Raw genomic sequence first — 21,014 nt, 5'->3', positions numbered from 1 at the left:
CATTTTGTATAAGAAAGGGAGAAAGTGACTGCTTAAAGGGTTCTGGGAGATCATTTTAAAACATTTGCATTTGTTTTTTTGTTTTGTTTTTTGGCTGTACAAGCAATTAAACGCATCCAAAATTAAAGTTTGTTCACGTAGTATATATGTGTGTGCTGTGTTTTTATGAGTATATATACAAGTATATTTAGAAATATATATACTGTATGTAATGGGAATTTATATTTATGTGTTAATATTAAAACCGTTCAAAGGTTTGGGGTTGGTTAATATTTTAAAAGAAGTCTTTTATCAAAAATACAGTAAGAATAAAAATACACTTTACACACATTAAATTAAAAATCGAATTTATTATTGTGATGGTAAAGCTGAATTTAAATTTCTCTAGTCTTCAGTGTCATGATCCTTCAGATATCATTCTAATATATTAATTTGGTGCTCAAGAAATATGAATTATTTTTATTTTTAAATAAACGTGTTAATGTGGAAAACAGTTGTGATACAGTACTTGAGTTGTTTTTGGAGACCATTTTCAATTAAAAAAAAAAGAAAGAAAATAGTTTAGTAGTTTTAAAATACTTCATCTCACCCTTAATTTAATGTAGCCTTGATGAATAAAATTATGAATTTCTTAAAAAATAATAATAAAAAAAGTACAGTCCCCAGACATTTGAATGGTATATGACATCAAATAAAAATAATTATTGCATTGAAGCATGCATAAAATTGTTAATATTATAATAGACAAGATACATATAAACTATACAACAAATGGATACTGTATAACATAAAAATATATATATATATATTATGTTACAAATATAACCTAAAGAGACTTTTATTAGATATTTTTAAGCCCTGTTCATTCACATTAAGCATCCATACAAACTGATTAACTTAATTTGGCTTTTTCAATGACCCGAGAAAAGATTAGGTGAGCATATTGGATTATTCCCTGAACTCGCTGTGTGTGCAAACAGTGTGACATTAAATATAAAATAAAAAGACAAATACGCACCTATACATTGTTATTAATATAATTTGTTCAGCAGCATTATTTTCAGCCCCACATGACTAATTAGATCCTCAGAGCCACTCGCGCTCTTTGAGCTCTAATGAGCTCTAATGAGCTCACATAATCATGTTACATTTACACATGACCTTTTGATTCCCCTCGTTTGTGATATTGCTGAATGTTTCCTCATTTCAGAGTTAACTTGGAATTTTAATGCTGCCCAAGTCTAGATTTCTTTACCGTTTTCTCTATGGCTATGTTTACCAGTCATCTTCTTTTAACAAGTGTTAGATAGTAGTTGTCATCGCTGTCCACATGAATGAATTTAAAGATGTTTTCGCTTAAACAGCCAGCAGACATTTTCAGCACAGAGCCATTCGTTTATGCATATTTAATGTATTCAGCAGCATAACACCAGGCCAAGAAACGCAACTTATTTTTTGCTGCTTACTTTTGGATTTTGGCACCATTTGTGTGTTTACATGAAAAACTCTGAACCTAATTCATAATGCTGAATTCTTTCTGCAGGCTTCTCAAGAGTTTTTTTAGGACATCTACAAAGAACTGGACTCTATAAATAATTTAGCATGCAGGGCCAGGGGTAAAGACGCAATATAAAATTCAAACTAACTATTGGCTCAGAGGTGTAAACCTCAGCCTCATTAAAGAGTTATATAAAAGAAGATTTCACAGGTTGCGAATGGACTTGTGAAGGAGAGAGAAGCAAATGCCTTTTAACCTTCATACGAGTTAATCTGGATTTTTTAATGCACACCTTCATGGCTCTGCTTATATAATGTCACCCGAGCAGCGGATAAGTAAAAGGAGCAATTATGAACTGATCCAAGGGCAGTCTAATGGCTGTCGTATTCTCAGAAACCGAAGCTCACTCCCAATGATTTCACTGGCACCAAAAGTCATCTCTGCAACTGCTGTTTTGACGCTCGATATCGATTTCTAGGCTCCTTGCAAAACGACTCTCTTCCCAGGATCAATGGAAATGCAATTTGAGAGAAGCTTCTCCTACTCTAATGAAAAACTTTGCAAAATACATGTGGTGCAGACAGAAGTCCCTAACGGCTGGTACAGATTAAAGGCAAAGAGATTCTCCTCTAATCAGCTGGCTTTTAACTCCCTCTTCTTAAAGAAACACCTGAGATTTACATTAGAAAGTCGCAGGCTTTTAGACTTGCAGTTCTGTCAGCATGTTAATGGAGCCCTCATTGTAGAGATGTGATGTTTTCTGTTTGATTTCTTTTCCAGTGCCCCTCATCACTGCAAAGGGAAATGATGTGGAGAGTCCAACAAAGGTAAGGGCTGACGCATATTTACTCTTGTGTATCAGAGTATGAATGCACATTGATTTTAAATTGTAGATCAGTAATATCAGTCCTTTTTTGATGTTGTTGTTGGTATGCTCGCCTCAAGACCCATCAGCGCTTGTATATGTTTTGTTTATCCAGCACTATGAATGCAAGCTTACAATTACACGCCTAATATATGTAATATACACTAGCTTGGAGGAAAAAAGTTGCCATTTGGATTCAAATAAGCAAATACTGAAGGATGAAATACTGGGATTGTATGGTTGTTGCAGTGATTAATGTGTTTCTGGCATGCTGTTTTGTTTGTTTTGCAACAGTTGTGTAACCCTAACTGTTGCCGTGTCTAGCTTTTTATTCCTCAAACCACCATGTTGGAAGACATAACCATATTCATATTGCATGATGAAAATGTCTAGATTCATTTGACTCATGATACTGTTGCTCTATGCTCTACTGAAACCCCCTAAAGCATTTTATTAAACTACCAAAAAAGCATTAGTTATGCATTGCTCAGATCATCTTCATGCATTGTAATGTCCAGTTTCTGAAGTTGAACAGGTTATAAAAATTTCACTAGCCAAAAAATTACTTCACAACATACTGTTTATTATCGGTCATCATTAGTCACCAAGAAGTGCATCCCTGAGTTAATTTAATCTCTTGATTTTTAATCACTACTTGCTTATTTGGTAGCACATCTATCTTCACATTGTCAGGCTGTGGCATTGTCTTGCAATAAGCATTGCATTGAGTTTGTCTAACTATAAGAGACTTTGACAGGGGCCTTCACAGCTGAAATGCTGAGAGAATGATCCCCGCCGCAAGTAACGCTAGTCTCTTTTATTGCGTCAGCCGTTTCTGCTTTTGTGCTTGCATGTCTTGGGTTTTAATAATTTTTTCCTTTTCTTTGTTATTTCGTTCTCTTTTCTTCAAGCAGGTGAAATTAAAAGTGAATAGTTCAGTTTTCTACCCTGACTAGTATGTTTGAAGGTTGACGCATTCATGGTCGATTGAATGTAAAGAATGGATAACCATTCCTATATACTTTCTGTCAAAACCATTTTAATGAACAGTTCCGACTAGGTCCTTTCAAACAGATGGAGAGTAGAAGAAATGGACATGAAATAGTTGAGAAGCTTCTCTCGATTTGCACAGCAGTTGGATGACAGGATGGACAATTGTTCAGGCCATCCTACTGTTAAATCCATGCTCTTCAAAGACAGCACCTCCTCGATCTCATGGGGTGAGAGGATTGACTGGTTGCAATCAAGGATCCAAAAGAATGGTGCTGCTGCTGTCATTGAAGTTTCTCTTTTTCTGCCTTTTCAGTGTTTGATTAGGGCTGTCAGTCGATTTGAACATACATTACATTATGCTGAAATGATTTAATTAAATCACAATTAAATGCATAAATCAATATTTCCTAGGAAATATAGTGACGTAGAAAGGATTAGAGAGAGATTAAAAAAAGGGAGGTCCGGATGTGATTTATTATTGAAAATAATAATCATGAAGGTTAGTTGAGCATTCGTTCTGTAGCATCTTGGAAAAAATGTAGAATTTTTATGGCAGTCTGTGAAGTTCCAAGCTGTTTATCTTTGTCAATTCTATTTTATTCCATTACGGACTTTCTGCCTTTTTCTGGACGCAAGAGCATGTTTTGCATCTTGGCAAAAATGTAGAATTTTTATGGCAGTCTGTGAAGTTCCAAGCTGTTTATCTTTGTCAATTCTATTTTATTCCATTACGGACTTTCTGCCTGTTTCTGGACGCAAGAGCATGTTTTGTGCGTAACTGTCTGTGTCATCTCATTCTTTGCTGTCTGTTCTCATCCAGTAGAAATGATTATATAGATTAGGTAATTTTAACACTTTTAAAATATAAATAAAATGTATTAGTTATGCTAAATGAACATGTTAAGGGAATAGTTCACCCAAAAATGTAAATTCTGTCTTTAATTGCTCACCCTCATTTCGTCTTGCAACTTTTGCAACTTTCTTTCTCGCGTTAATTTAGGAGTCACCAATGTGTTAAGAAGATGCATGTTTTAGAATTGACACGGAAGAGAATAAATTGTTGAGTAAAGTTATTTTTGTTCAACACTGATGCCACATGGACTATTTTAACAATGTCCTTACTACCTTTCTGGACTTTGAATGTGGTAGTTGCGTTGCTGTCAGAAAGCTCTTGGATGTCATGAAAAATATTTTAATTTGTGTTCCAAAGATGAACGAAGGTCTTATGGGTTTGGAACAACATGAGATTGAATAATTAATGACAGAATTTATTTTTTGGTGAACTATCCCGTTAATTTGAACACTAATACAAATAAAAAAAATAATTTGTTGTGCTAAATGAACATGAAATTAACAATTTTAGTATTTTGGGGGTTTTATATTTATTGTTTCCATTTTTAAATACATTTGTTTCATTTTACCAATTCAAATAACAATTAATACAAAAATTAATTAATGTATCTAAATTCATACATATTTAATTTTGTTACTTTTTTAACTTCTGTATAACAAATGTGACACCATAAGCACTCAGCATTAGTTTTGAAACAGAAAGTTGTATCTCATTCCTCAGTTCCTATTTTAGCTAATGACTTTCCCTGATGGATGAATGAATGGTTGACATGATTGCATTATAGCAATCAGATTTGGGATGTGATCTCAGTGACATTGTTGCAAATTTAATGTATTAGAAAAGAAATCAGGCTAAAAATGAAATTGCTGTCTTGTACAGTTTCTTGCAACTTTCTTTCTCGCGTTAATTTAGGAGTCACCAATGTGTTAAGAAGATGCATGTTTTAAAATATAAAGGTATCCTAGTGTTGGGTTGCAGGAAAAGTTCTATCTTTTTTAAAAGTTTATCTTTTTTAATGTTTTCTTCATAATAGCTATGCAGTTCACGTGAGAGCATGTCTGTACAGGACAGTGATTGAATGCAAATAATATGGTTGGGTCGTGCACTTGTCATTGCTCTTCGATACAGGTCAGGGATTACAATTTGGCTTAAAATATGGTGAAAAACCTGCAAGTCATGTGATTTACAGCATAACAAAGAGCTCATAAAAGATATACCAAGGTGCAGTTTTCATCTTCAGCTTTTCAGTCATGCATGACCTTTGATGTCAACCTTTTTCTGAAGAACAGGGCGCATTGGTCATGCAGCTGGAGAAACGGTGCTGGACTTGGAATCTCAATGGCTCAGGGGACAGAGGGCAAATGAGACTCAACAGGTCACTGGTGTGTGCTGGAATACTCTCCCATTTATCATAAGAACCAAGAGAGCGAACCAACCTATGAAAAAAAAAGAAAAGAAAGGTGGGTCCAATCAAGGATGTTTCAGAAGATTCCCCTTGATTGATTTGCTCTTGGAAGACGTGCACACATATTAAAGCTAACTCCAATTAAGCTTGGCCCTGTAATTTCAAGCAGCCTTGCCCATGTGAAACGACTGGTGATTCATTTTTACTTCTTCAAGCAGGTCCAGTCCTGTCAGTGCTGGTTTAGCTGAATGATATCGAGAGCCAGCTGGCAAATGTCACTCGAGCTACTTGCTGCTGCTTGCAATCTCGGCATGCTTGCACTGGCAGTTCTGGGCTTCGCCATCTGTGCTGAACTGTCCTTTCTGATAATCTCTCTGAATCCCACAGAAGAGTGTTTTTGACGTACTTGGAAGCAATGGGAATGGTGAAGGAATGGTGCTTTTCTGGGCTTGTATGGACCCTTTCCTACAGAAGGATGAGAAACGGCCATCATAAGGGATTATCTTGAGACCCGTGGCTCAGATCAGTCATCAACGGAGAGAAACTGTTTTTCCGATGAGCTTTATGACAACTATTCCTTAAACTATAGGGTATGGATGGGACAGGATGGGAAGTTAATTCTGACTCTGCCATTGGCCATTGAATAATAATTGGTTCATTGAAGGCTGTATCAGCAGCAAAGCAGGCTCCCGACAGCCCTGAGATGCCACAATGTGTTGAATTTATGATTTTCATGTATGACCTTGTAAAGAAAGGAAAAAGATTTCATGAGTCCCACATGTGTCTTGTGCTTTTTATTTGATATTCCTAGCACTGCCCACATGCAGCCGTTCTCTTCTGGATGCATTGCTTTTGTCTCTGATGATGTTCTCAGTGTACCACATGTTGGTGGGTAGAGATTGTCCTTCATTCCTTCTCGGTTTTGTCTTGGACTATAATTTCTTTTATATGTTTGCAGGAAAAAATATTTTTTTAATCTATATTTAATTTAAAATAAAGTGTTTGAAAAGAGAGCTTAATCAAGAGAGCTTTATTTAGCTTCATCGGCAGCAATATTAATTTTTAATGAGTCAAAAAGTATACACATCACACCTCTGTTTATCAGTTTGCTCTGGCTACCAATAGCTGCTCACATAAAATTCAAGGCATTGATGTTTGTCTTCAAAACTACCACTGGCTCTACACCCATTTACCTAAATTCATTACTTCAGACTTATGTGCCCTCTAGAAGCTTGCGTCCTGCAAGTGAACGTCCCTTGATTGTGCAATCCCAAAGAAGCACAAAGTCACTTTTACGGACTTTTACATTAAATGTTCCTCCTGGTGGAATGATCTGCCTATCTCAATCCTAGCAGCTGAGTCCTTAGCCATCTTCAAGAATCGGCTTAAAACCCATCTCCTCCATCTTTATTTGACCCTCTAACTTTAGCATTCACTATTCTAATTCTATTCTTGAAATGAAAAACATCTAGCTTTCTAATCCTTTTTGTATTCTATCTGTTGTCTTTTCATTTATTATACAATTATAAAAAAGACATTTAATATTAGCCTGCTCTATTCTTTTTCTATTATATCGGTTTTCTTTTTATTTGTTATATTATTTAAAAGCCCTTGCTACCTGTACTGTGTTTAAGCTAACTGAGACTTGTTAAAACACATATATATATCATTGCTTTTTTTTTTTTTTTTTTTGATTGCTTCCATTGTTCTCATTTGTAAGTCACTTTGGATAAAAGCGTCTGCTAAATGACTAAATGTAAATGATAATTGTATTCAATTTCTGTAAGTGTAACAATGTTCTTAGATTGGGAAGGAGGAGATGGGAACCGTAGAAAATTCAAACAAAACTTTAATAATAAAATATACACAAAATAGTGTGACCGCCATTTGCAGATTGTCGCGAACAAACAAATGTGAAACTTTTTTTTTTACTGTAGACAAAAGAAGGTCAGGGTTTTGTTATCCACAAAGTAACATGATACAGCCTCCTCCGCTCTATTGTGTTTTATCTGTTATCTAGACGACAGCTGTTGCACTGGCCCATTTTCTCCTGTTTAGTCCGCTTCAGAAAGTACGTGCAAAGAAGAGGAGGGGAAACCCTTGAGCTTGACTTAAACTACAGAACCTAATTAAGTCAGTGCCTTCTGCCCACCCCTGGCACTGAATTGAATCAGTTCTGATGTGGTCCATTCTGCCCATGCATACATTTTCCTCACATTGCACTCAAATCAAAAACCTGACAGCACAACTATAGTCTGTGAAGACGTTTTGCCTGGCATCCTGTTATCCACTTTCTTCAAACTGATTTCTATCACTCCCCTGTTGATTATATGATGAAAATGAGTCTGTGAAAGGAAACCTGCATATAAGTGCGAAATTTCTGTGTGAATGGGAGCTGTGTGGCACAATGTTAGGTGATCTACATATATGGGATGGTGGGAGGGAGAAGATGTGCACAATTTAATCAGTGATGACATGCCTCATTTCAAAAGAAATAGACAGGAAAAGAGAAAATGCTTTTGAACCTAATTTTTTTTAGTGGCAGTTCGCTACAGGGGTTGAATTTAGACACACAACTTCTCATCAAGGCTTTTAACACGCTGACAGTCAATTAACCCTAAGAAGTTATGTGACTAAATTCAGACCCATTAAACCACAGCCTTCAAAGCAGCGCTTTTGTAACAATTTCACCATCCTCGACAGTACATTTCAAGACAGTTACTGTCAGATTTCAAATTACCTGCTGTGTGCAAAGTTCCTATTAGTATGCAATCGTTTTTTTTTTTTTTTGTGAGGGCTGTGGTAGTTTTGTGCAATTAAAATTTGCCTACTTGTTTGTTCAATATCTGTCAGTTAACCTATTGAAAGTGTGCACTTAGTATACGTTTATCCACCGAATCTTATGGTCTCTGGGGGACATAAACCAGCCTAATTATACAGGGCTTTGTGACTGACTTTCAGACATCCCACTGACTAGTCGATTTTGAAAAGATGTAATTTTGCAACTCCTGTGTGTGGAATGTAGCCATTTTTTCTGTCTAGCAAGGACTCACTTATAAAAAAAAAAAAAAAAAAAAAACTGTTGTTGACATAAAGCTGCAGTTTGTTTTTGTTTTTAGCTGTCATTTAAAAACAGGTTTATGTTAAATAGATCAGACCTGTGCGAAAGATAAATCATTTAAATAGCGCCTCATTATTCTAATGTGATCTGAATTTCTAGCTACTAATAAGTGATATTTAATGATCTGCTCCTGATTATTTACTTAACTTGCTAAAGTGGTATAGTATAAACTATGAATATCGTTCAAGTAATTGATGCCACTAATGTTGCAGGCTTTGGCAAATCCAGCGATTAGCCTATGTCATCCTAAAAAGTGCTTGTTTCAACTTCAGGCAAACTGACAAAAAATACCTGGAAGTACCATCCAAAAAATTGGGATACAAAAATATTTAACGCTAAAATATGGGGTTTTCAGAATCTGGCAATAAATGTTTGTATCTCAGGAGATATGTTGCCCTTTTAGGAGTATAAATCAAGATATAGTTTTAGGTCAGCAATACATGGATTTTATTCAGACGTGTGTACACACACAAATACATATGTTGGCCAATATTAACAGATGTATATTTAAAAAATATGATACTCAACAAAAACACATTATTTATACCCCCTCCTTGTTTGTGTCCTAATAAGATGGTAAAGAGCAAGAAATACATTATCCAATGTATCCATATGAAGAGGAATGTTACCAAAATTACATTAAAGCAGTATTTATTTTTATTTTTAATGTAATTTTTTTTCTGTGATGGCGAAGCTGAATGACATCATTACTCCATTCTCCAGTGTCACATGATCCTTCAGAAATCATTCTAATATGCTGATTTGCTGCTCAAAAATAATTTCTTTTTAATATCAGTGTTGAAAATGGTCTTGCTGGCTCAATTTTGGTCAAAACGTTGATGTATTTATGTTCAGGATTCTGTGATGAAAGTAGGAAGTTCAAAAGAACATTTATTTGAAATGTAGACCTTTTGAAATATTATTATAAATGCCTTTACTGTCACTTTTGATCAATTGTAATGTTTAATGCATCTTTCCTGGAAAAAAAAAATTGTATATACAATAGTATATATTATTGACCTAGACATCAAGAAATTGTGTTAAGTCAGCCAATCTGATTTTATCCAGATCAAGGAAATACTGTCCTGTATAAACTATCACCAGATCTCACCACTTCTCTTTACACACGTCCATTGTGTATTTGGAGCAAGGACGGTGATGGGAAACCAGGGCTGGTGATGATACAGATGGAGCCCTTTGGAGTCTTTGCTTTTCCTGTTCCTTTGGGGCTTCAGAATCAAATCAATGGTTGATTTCGTGGATCGAATCTCTAACCGTGCCATGATTCACAACATCACCTTGATAATTCAGCCTCTCCCTCTCACAGTAATGATGTGCCATGCTTTGCCCTGTGTAAAGATATATGACTTGTTTAAACTGTGCTCTCCGAGGGCTCCTTGGAGCTCAGGACTAGAGTAATTGTTAGCAGAGTGGTTGCAATAAATCAAAAGCAATCTCCTTTTTTCCTCGTTATCCTCTAATTTACCCCAATATGACTAGGGAGAGCATCAGATAGCTAGAATTTGCTTGCTTCTTGCCTCTTGTCCCTAAGGATGTGAGATTTGAGTTGAGTGGGGAAGGCTCGTTCAAAAGTTTGCAGCGGGAAGTGTGATCGATTCACTCTTTCCTCCACAGTCGGCTGGCAGCGCTGACAGCTCTGGTGGCAGAATGAGCCTCCTAATGCCCTAATTGAGCTGAGAGCTCAGGGTTAGAACAGCATCAGCTCCGGGCACCGAAACCACACAATTCGCAGGAGCTAATGACATGGTGAATCATGATTTATTAGTTCAAACAACCCAGAGGATCCTCTCCACATTTTGTTTTTCTTTTAGAAAAATAATTGAATGGCAAATTTATGCATACAGGGAGACTTATTCTGGCTTCATGTTGGAATGATCGTATTTACGAGATTAGCATAAACGAACAACACCACAATGCCATAATTACTATTGGGGAAACTCCAGATATTCTTTATATATATTTATTTATATATATATATATATATATATATATATATATATATATATATATATATATATATAATGCATGTAATATGTACAGTATTTACAGTACATAGTTTTTTGTTAACTTGAATTAATTTTGAAACGCAAAATTTAGATTTGTTTTATTCTAGAATATGTAATAATGTAATAATAACTATATAAAACAGTTTTTTATCATGTATAGTTAAAAAAGAATTAAATTTGATCGCAATGGAAAAATGTTATCTATTATTTGTTATATGTGAATATTATATGGATACAGTACATTTTAAATTTTAGGGCAAATATTTGTGTTTTTATATAATAAATGAAATTAAAATAATTAATAAAAATTAACAATATAAAAAATAAATATTTTTCTTTTCAAAATGATCTCAAGTTAATACACAGGCACATATACACTGAATAAATTATATAATTAATAGATCTCATTATTACATTTTATGGTAACAATTTTAGATTAGGGAACATTCACTGTTAACTAAGTTTTCCCTCAAACTCCTAATATGCTGCTTATTGATAGTTAGTAAGGTAGTTAAGTATATATCTGGGGTAGGTTAAGGGATCTAAAATATTGTATGGTCATGCACAATAAGGCATACATATGTGCTTTATAAATTCTAATAAACAGACAATATGATATGCAAGCTTACAAGCAACTAGTTAATAGTAAGAATAGGTCCTTAACCTAAAGTTTTTCCCATTTAGCTTTTTCTCATTCGTGATAAAGGTGTTTAATTTAGTTTTTCAATTCCAGTTTTTCAATTTGTGTCAGACTTTTAGACCCCAATATATGTTAGTATTTCATTTTTGTATTGCCTTCAAAGTTTGAGTAAATGAACTATTACATTTGCCCCAGAAACCAATTGAGAGTGAACATGGCATCTGATCTTGTCAGTACGAATTTTCCAGGAGGACTTGAAGACAACATTACATGTTAAGAATAATCATTGCCTGAATAAGATGTGAATCATTTATCTTTCTTCCTTAGTGTTTAGGTGGTATTTATTGACATGCTTTAATAGTGCTGGGTTGTCTTGTCAAAACGAATGATGTATTGAGTGCCTCAAGGCTGGACTTTTATTTACTTCCTTGTCCATTTGTAAACGCTCCTTCTACACCTCTAATGTCATCCCTCTCTCTACTTCTCTCCTCAGATCCTTGACGCTGACAAACCTCCTTCAGAGAGTCAACTCGGTGAGTATCCAAGCAGCTTCTGTTTCCTTTCACTGTTCAAGTCAACAAGAGTTTTCAAAAGACACCAAAGTCCCACAGAAATAATTCCTGTCAGAGACTTCAAGTCGTATTTTGGTGCCATTCCAGTCAGGTAACCCCGTGTTCTTATCATATTTCACTTTATATCAACTGTAAATATCCCCGATGCCTCATCTAAAGAGAAAATGATAAGGTTTATTTTAGATGGCTTTTGTCGGCGCCGCTCTCTGTGCAGCAGGATTAGATTTTAGGGCACGGCTAATTGATTTGGGTCACTGTTTGCAGTGTGCTGTAAGTGTGTTTGATATTTTAGTGGAGTGAAGCGAATGAGGGTAATCCGGTATGACATTTTGGAATGAACAGATCGACGGGGTTTTATTATAATACTCATACTTCCAACTCGCTCGCAATTGCCACGTTAAAACATCCGAACACAAGGTGCGAAATTATTTAGGTGAAAAGAATGACCTCTTTATTCTAACCAACATTCCAGCTAAATGGATTCTCGTGTTTTGTTTTTCTTTTGTCTTTAAGGGGACTAAAAGCATTCAGCATACTAATTGTTCAAAAGGTGCATAGGTCAATTATGATTGGCCGTTGCTGCATAACAAAGGAATCCTCGGTGGATAAGGCCAGAGAAGAAAGAGAGGAACAATCGGGATGTGTTGAAAAGATGAAAGTAGATCGACAGAAATCAGGCTTTATAAAAAGCTGAATAGAGTTAAACTGTCTGTTTGAAATGATCCTTTGTCTGACTCGAAGCCAGGCAAGTTTGGCAATTAATCAATGAAGTGGATGTGGAGTCTGTCGAAATGTAATGACTTCCATACATCAAACAGTTGAAGGAAGCCTGAAGTGCAGAGATGGTTATGTAATTTCTCTGAAGTCTCACTTTCAAAAAGGTACTTCTTATGCTTTAGCCCGTAATATGATTAAGAAAACACTCAGAGCTGCTTCTTACGCCGAGCGCGTGATGCAGAACAATAACCTTCATGGTTTTGAAGTTCTCTTCTTTGTCTTCTCTCTCTCCCAGAAGTGGTTAGTTGCCTGAAGCGCTTTAGGCGTATATGTCAGAGAGGCATTCGTTTGAGCTTTGTTTTCTCATGTAATGCGCTCTGCAAATATAGCGAACAGTCAAGCGCACTAGCATAATCTGTAAATTATTTCTGGATATTGTCGGCGCTGCTAAAAATACTGTACTTCAGACCAGAGTCGACCTCACATGGGAATATTGAGAAGTAGCTTGAAATGCAGCAGTCCTCCCAGAAGAAGCTCATAATGGAATATTGGAGTGTGCTTGATCTCTGATATTGTTTTCAGAAGAGTCTGAAGGCCTGCATTAACTCTCTTGCCATCAAAAGCAAGCCAATCATGCTTCACGCATCCAGTACTCTAGAGCTATAGTACCCGATGCCTCTTCATCCCTGTGCATAACAGTCACTTAACACGGTTACGGTTGCCATGGCGGTGACTTCATATCGGCCCTGTCTTATCTTTTAGAAAGTCAAGAGCCTTTTTTTATCTAATGAAGCATGAAGAAGAGTTGGACGGAGTGTTTGGGAAATAATGGGTTATTTGAGCAGTCGGAAAGGGATAAAAGCTTGCATTTTTTTCTGTTGTTTAGTGGCGCGTCAAACTGTAAAATTGAAAAGTGACGTTCAGAGGTGTCCCTGAGAATGTTTTATGTAACTATCTGATTGAATTTAAACTTGGGTGAAAACTTTTTTTATTTTTTTTATTTTTTTGTGAAACGCGCCATTGAAAGTCATCTCGAAACTCACATATGGTGCTTTAAGTAGATATCAGAATCTTTCAAGAGCCTCAGGAAGGGCAAGATAACCGTTCCCCCGAGTTTCATTTTCAAGAAGGAGATTTTTCAGGGGGTTTTAAAATAAGGCTTTAATGATGTCGGTTTGACTGAAGTCCCTCTGAGTCTTAAAAAGAAGAAGATATTCTAGAATTGACAGTGACTTTGTTTTATTGATGACAACACTACTTCTGATGAAAATGCTTTAAGGAATGGTTTACCCAGTCATTAAGTATTTTTGTCATTAAAGTGCTCTCATTGCTTTATCCAAAACCTATATGATTGTATTCCTTCTCAAGAACATAAAGTGGGATGTTTTTCAGAATTTCCAAGTTGCGTGTTGCCATTCTTTAAAAATACTGCTCAAAAACATAAAGAAAAGAAAAAAGGATAAAAGGCACTAGAATATAGAACGAAATAGTTTTCGCTCCTTTTCTTGCTTTGCTTTTTAACATTCAAAACCAACACTGCTTTGGCATTCTAACATCTCCTTGGATCAAAATGGTGCAACAGGGTGAGTAAAAACTTTACTTCTGCTTTATCCAGATTTGATGGCACTTAGATTTCATAACAAAACACAACACCTTAGGTGTGCCGTGTCTTTGATTTCTAATGTGATTAAGTCTATAAATGTGATTAAGACCCAAGCCATTGTTCATAGTGCAGCGCTGTCAGGTTTATTATTTGGGTATGTGCCAAGTTATTAGGAGTCTTTGCAATTTCGGCCTTAGTTATGACCAATATTATGCTGTCAGAAGCCAAGCAGGGCACTTCAAACTCTGTAGTTGAATAATGGGTTTGCTATGATATATGGGGAGATCGGGGTAAGATGAGTCAGTGGATAAGCTATATCACCACTTTAATCTAGCAAAGTGCATCTGTCTGTCTATCCATATCTTTCTCTATCTGTCTTTCTGTAACTCTTTCTCTTACTGCCTTTCTTGAACCATCTTTCTTTTTCTAACTTCTATCTTTTTAACTCTCTTTCTAACTAACTGACTCACTCACTGACTTACTAACCTTCTCTTTAACTATCCCTCTCTATAACTATTATTTCTGACTAATTCTCAAATGATCTAAACCTCTCAAATTAACTAGCTCTCAAATTATCACCATCTAACCCACATTATCAGTCACTCACTCTCAAGTGATCTAACACTCTCTCAAATTAACTAACTCTCAATTATCTAATTATTAACTAATTATCACTAACTAACCCTATTTCACATCATCTGTCACTCACTCACTCACTCACTCACTCTCAAATTACTAACTCTCTTTCAAATTATTAGTAATTTACTAACTCAAATTATCACCAACCAACCCTCTTTCACATTATCACTCACTCACTCACTCTCAAATTATTAGTAACTTACTAACTCTCAAATGATCTCTAACTAAATATCTCTTTTGATACCCACTTTCAATTTATTACTAACCCTCTCTGAAATTTTAACTCTCAAATTATCTCTCACTCTCTCTTACCTCTCGCAAATTATCTAACACTCTCTCAAAAGATCTCTCTTAACTATATATTTCTCTCTCAAATTATCTCTGTCACACTCTCTAGCATGTTGTGTACCACATATTTGATTGTTCTTATAACATCATGAGCTCAGCCACTTCACATCTCGTTTCCTCCTCATCCCACATTTTTTTCCTTGCGTCTCTCTGAATTCAAGTGACCCGCATTCTTTTCTGAGATCTGCTTGGAAAAGCTCACGGTGTTGCCTCTCCTGAACAGCTCTCATCACTGCTCGTCACCTAGTTATGTGAAAATTCGGATATATGTTCCGAGTAATTAAAGCGCAACTCTGCCTTTTTAAAAGTGCCAGAGATCATGTTTACTCAATCCACTTCCTTGGAGCGGCGCTCAGTTTAAGACCTGATAATGAGGCTCACGGATTTGGAATCTTTTAAAGTGGAGCTGCCTCCAGGCCCTGAATTATTGATGCAAAGTAGGAGGTTTAAAACTGCCTTCAACACTCATTAGTCTTCGGGTGAGATGCGCACAGGGACGGGGACTGCAGCTTTATAATGAGCATGATTAAACCGGCTTGGGCTCTCTTGCCTAAGTTCAGGTGTTGGAGTCTAGTCATTTTTGTGATGTCCAACCCTTGCTGAGAATCATAATGAGTGTTATTTTTTTTCCTGTTCCGCCAAAAAAACTGTCTACCTCTGCTCTCTCTGTTTGCATCCCTCCAACACACAATTTTTCTGTCTAGTTTTCTAACTAAACTTTTTTTTTCTCTTAAATTAAATTCATGCATTTAGGAGATGCTTTTATCCAAAGCGACTTACATTGTATTCAGGCTAACAATTTTTTCCTAACATGTGTTCTCTGGGATTCGAACCCCCAACCTTGTGCTTGCTAACACAATACTCAACTTGAGCTACAGGAACACTTACTATAAGTCGCACTTTTTTTCATAGTTTCGCTGGTCCTGCGACTTCTAGTCAGGTGCGACTTATTTATCAAAATTAATTTGACATGAACGGAGAGAAATGAACCAATAGAAAACATTACCGTCTCCAGCCGCCAGAGGCTCCTGTAGTCTACACTGAAAACATAGAGCGCCCTCTCGCGGCTGTAGACTGTAATGTTTTCTCTTGGTTCTTGGTTCTAAATAAATGTGACTTATAGTCCAGTTGACTTATATATGTTTTTTCCTCATCATGATGTATTTTTGGACTGATGCGACTTATACTCAGGTGCGACTTGTAGTCCGAAAAATAAAGTATTTTTTTATATTTTTTTGTACGTCACTGACCTTTCTATCGGTGAATTAAAAATATTATATTGACCCAACTCACGGGTATAAAAAGATTGAGAATTAAGAAATTAGCTGTAGACCCAGTATCTTTTCTGAATATATTATAAATACAAACCTTAATATTAAAGCTGCAAGCAGCGATGAACGGGCCCTCGCACCCGGGCTCACCGCCATCGTGTGGCTTTAGTAAAAAGGTGAACGTTGAGAAATATGCATTTAATGTCCTAAATATAAGTGGAATATATCAAAGTATATCCCATATATGTGCCAATCTTACTGTTGCCAGCAGGTGGCGCTATCATTATAATGGAATATTGGCCTTCAGATGTGTTCAGGCCAGGACTCTTATCAAACATGTGAAGTTTGGGGAAGATTGAACATTTTATGCTTGAGTTACAACAACTTCTCTTGCCGTGGCAAGACATCAAATTTTGTCATGGCGCCATGGAAACGCCCTTTAACAAAAACTCAAGATCTCCAAAAGTTAACATCGCACAGGCCTTTAGATTAGACTGACCACAAAAAAGACATTGATGTCAAAAAATTTCTAGGAGTAGTTTGTCACAGCGTAAAACATGTCACTTCCTGTTGCCAATAGGTGGCGCTATGACTATAACTGAAAGTGGGCATGTAGATCTGTTAAGGGCAGAAGTCTTATCTAACATGTGAAGTTTGGGGCAGACTGGACATTGTATGTCTGAGTTACAGCAACTTCCTTTTTCATGGCGAAACATCGAAATTTGTCAGGCCACCATGGACACGCCCTTTAACGAAATCTAAAGATCTTCGCAATTTAACATCGCAAAGGGCTTAAGATTACACTGACCAGGTTTGGTGTTGATCTGAATAAATCTCTAGGAGGAGTTCGTTAAAGTACAACCCCTGAAAATGGCAAAAACAACGCCAATTTTGCAAAGAAAATTAAAAAAAAACGACTTCCTGTTGGGATTCGGATTTCGTACCAAGAGACTTTTTTGTAGGTATTGGTGTGTTACATGTGTATACCGATGTTTGTACATGTACGTGAAACATAGCTCGAGGCGCACTCTGTTGAAAATGTATAGGTGGCGCTATCGAGCCATTTTGCCACACCTGATGGAATTTTGGCCTTCAGATGTGTTCAGGCCAGGACTCTTATCACACATGTGAAGTTTGGGGAAGATCGGACATTTTATGCCTGAGTTATAACATCTTTTATTCCCATGGCGAGACATCGAACTTTGTGACGGCGCCATGGACACGCCTTTTAACGAAAACTCAAGATCTTCAAAACTAAACATCGCACAGGCCTTTAGATTAGACTGACCACAAAAAATACATTGATGTCATAAAATTTCTAGGAGTAGTTCATCGCAGTGTAAAATATGTCACTTCCTGTTGCCAATAGGTGGCGCTATGACTATAACTGAATATGGACATGTCAATCTGTTCAGGTCAGGAGACTCATCAAACATGTGAAGTTTGGGGCAGATTGGTCATTGTATGTCTGAGTTATAGCAACTTCCTTTTTCATGGCGAAACATCGAAATTCGCCAGGCCGCCACGGACACGCCCTTTAACGAAACCTCAAGTCCTTCGCAATTTATTATTGCAAAGGGCTTTAGATTACACTGACCAAGTTTGGTATTGATCTGAATAAATCTCTAGGAGGAGTTCGTTAAAGTACAACCCCTGAAAATGTCAAAAACAACAGCAATTTTGAAGGGAAAATTCAAAATAACCGACTTCCTGTTGGGATCCGGATTTCGTACCAAGAGACTTTTTTGTAGGTATTGGAGAGTTACATGTGTGTACCAATTTTTGTACTTGTACGTGAAACATAGCTCGAGGCGCACTCTGTTGAAAGTGTATAGGTGGCGCTATAGAGCCATTCTGCCACACCCGGTGGAATATTGGCCTGAAGATCTGTTCAGGCCAGGACTCTTATCACACATGTGAAGTTTGGGGAAGATCGGACATCTTATGCCTGAGTTATAACATCTTTTATTCCCATGGCGAGACATCGAACTTCGTGACGGCGCCATGGACACGCCTTTTAACGAAAACTCAAGATCTTCACAACTGAACATCGCACAGGCCTTTAGATTAGACTGACCACAAAAAAGACATTGATGTCATAAAATTTCTAGGAGTAGTTCGTCGCAGCGTAAAATATGTCACTTCCTGTTGCCAATAGGTGGCGCTATGACTATAACTGAATATGGGCATGTCAATCTGTTCAGGTTCGGAGTCTCATCAAACATGTGAAGTTTGGGGCAGATTGTTCATTGTATGTGTGAGTTATAGCAACTTCATTTTTCATGGCGAATCATCGAAATTCGCCAGGCCGCCACGGACACGCCCTTCAACGAAAAGTCAGGATCTTCGCAATTTAACATCGCAAAGGCCTTTAGATTAGGCATACCAAATTTGGTGTTGATTTGAAGAACTCTCTAGGAGGAGTTCGTTAAAATACAACACATGGAAATGACCAAAATTACACAAAATATGCTCATAATATTAAAAATAACCGACTTCCTGTTGGGTTTAGAATTTCGCTCCAAGAGTCTTTTTTGTAGGTATTGGTGTGTTACATATGTGTGCCAATTTTCGTGCATGTACGTGAAACATAGCTGGAAGGCTGTTGATTTTCTTGGTATAGGTGGCGCTGTCGAGCCATTTTGCCACACCCTCTTCTGAATCCTATATCAGACGAAAATTTTCACCAGGTTTGACGAGTGTGCAAAGTTTCATGACTTTTTGAGCATGTTAAAGCCCTCAAAAATGCGATTCATTCGGGAGAAGAAGAAGAAGAAGAATAATAATTAAAGCTGCAAGCAGCGATGAACGGGCCCTCGCACCCGGGCTCACAGCAATCGTGTGGCTTTAGTAAAAAGGTGAACGTTGAGAAATATGCATTTAATGTCCTAAATATAAGTTGAATATATCAAAGTATATCCCATATATGTGCCAATCTTCCTGTTGCCAGCAGGTGGCGCTATCATTATAATGGAATATTGGCCTTCAGATGTGTTCAGGCCAGGACTTTTATCAAACATGTGAAGTTTGGGGAAGATTGAACATTTTATGCTTGAGTTACAACAACTTCTCTTGCTGTGGCAAGACATCAAATTTTGTCATGGCGCCATGGAAACACCCTTTAACAAAAACTCAAGATCTCCAAAAGTTAACATTGCACAGGCCTTTAGATTAGACTGACCACAAAATATATGTTAATCTCAAAAAAATTATAGGAGTAGTTTGTCGCAGCCTAAAACATGTCACTTCCTGTTGCCAGCAGGTGGCGCTATTACTATAACTGAATATGGGCATGTTGATCTGTTAAGGGCAGAAGTCTTAACTAACATGTGAAGTTTGGCGCAGATTGGACATTGTATGTCTGAGTTACAGCAACTTCCTTTTCATCGCAATATATCAAAATTTGTCAGGCCGCCATGGACACGTCCTTTAACGAAACCTCAAGATCTTCGCAATTTAACAATGCAAAGGCCTTTAGATTACACTGACCAAGTTTGGTGAAGATCTGAATAAATCTCTAGGAGGAGTTAGTTAAAGTACAACCCCTGAAAATGGCAAAAACAACACCAATTTTGCAGAGAAAATTCTAAATAACTGACTTCCTGTTGGGATTCGGATTTCGTACCAAGAGACTTTTTTGTAGGTATTGGTGTGTTACATGTGTGTACTGATTTTTGTACATGTACGTGAAACATAGCTCGATGCACACTCCGTTGAAAGTGCATATGCACTCCGTTGAAAGTGTATAGGTGGCGCTATCGAGCCATTTTGCCACACCCAATGGAATATTTGCCTTCATATATGTTCAGGCCAGGACCCTTATCACACACGTGAAGTTTGGGGAAGATCGGACATTTTATGCCTGAGTTATAACATCTTTTATTCCCATGGCGAGACATCGAACTTCGTCACGGCGCCATGGACACGCCTTTTAACAAAAACTCAAGATCTTCACAACTAAACATCACACAGGTCTTTAGATTAGACTGATCACAAAAAAGACATTGATGTCATAAAATTTCTAGAAATAGTCTGTCACAGTGTAAAATATGTCACTTCCTGTTGCCAACAGGTGGCGCTATGACTATAACTGAATGTGGGCATGTAGATCTGTTCAGGTCAAGAGTCTTATCCAACATGTGAAGTTTGGGGCAGATTGGACATTGTATGTCTGAGTTACAGCAACTTCCTTTTTCATGGCGAAACATCGAAATTTGTCAGGCCGCCATGGACACGCCCTTTAACGAAACCTCAAGATCTTTGCAATTTAACATCGCAAAGTGCTTAAGATTACACTGACCAAGTTTGTTGTTGATCTGAATAAATCTCTAGGAGGAGTTCGTTAAAGTACAACCCTTGAAAATGGCAAAAACAACGCCAATTTTGCAGAGAAAATTCTAAATAACCGACTTCCTGTTGGGATTCGGATTTCGTGCCAAGAGACTTTTTTGTAAGTATTGTT

The 21,014-nt window shown here is 36.9% G+C and overlaps 1 protein-coding gene across 3 annotated transcripts in view; it reads left to right on the top strand.

The window, feature by feature from the left end:
• Positions 1-21,014, top strand: part of LOC113114800 (beta-1,3-glucosyltransferase-like) — a 70,336-nt gene that overhangs the window by 14,512 nt on the left and 34,810 nt on the right. For all 3 annotated transcript variants that reach the window (XM_026281833.1, XM_026281832.1, XM_026281834.1), the window contains exons 2-3: positions 2,279-2,325; positions 11,896-11,935. In XM_026281833.1, the coding sequence (XP_026137618.1) occupies positions 2,279-2,325; positions 11,896-11,935 (87 nt within the window). The remainder of the gene's footprint in view (positions 1-2,278; positions 2,326-11,895; positions 11,936-21,014) is intronic.

The sequence above is a fragment of the Carassius auratus genome, chromosome 15 (genome assembly GCF_003368295.1).
Source record: "Carassius auratus strain Wakin chromosome 15, ASM336829v1, whole genome shotgun sequence".
In the NCBI taxonomy this organism is placed as follows: domain Eukaryota; kingdom Metazoa; phylum Chordata; class Actinopteri; order Cypriniformes; family Cyprinidae; genus Carassius; species Carassius auratus.
This window is presented reverse-complemented; position numbering and strand designations above follow the sequence as displayed.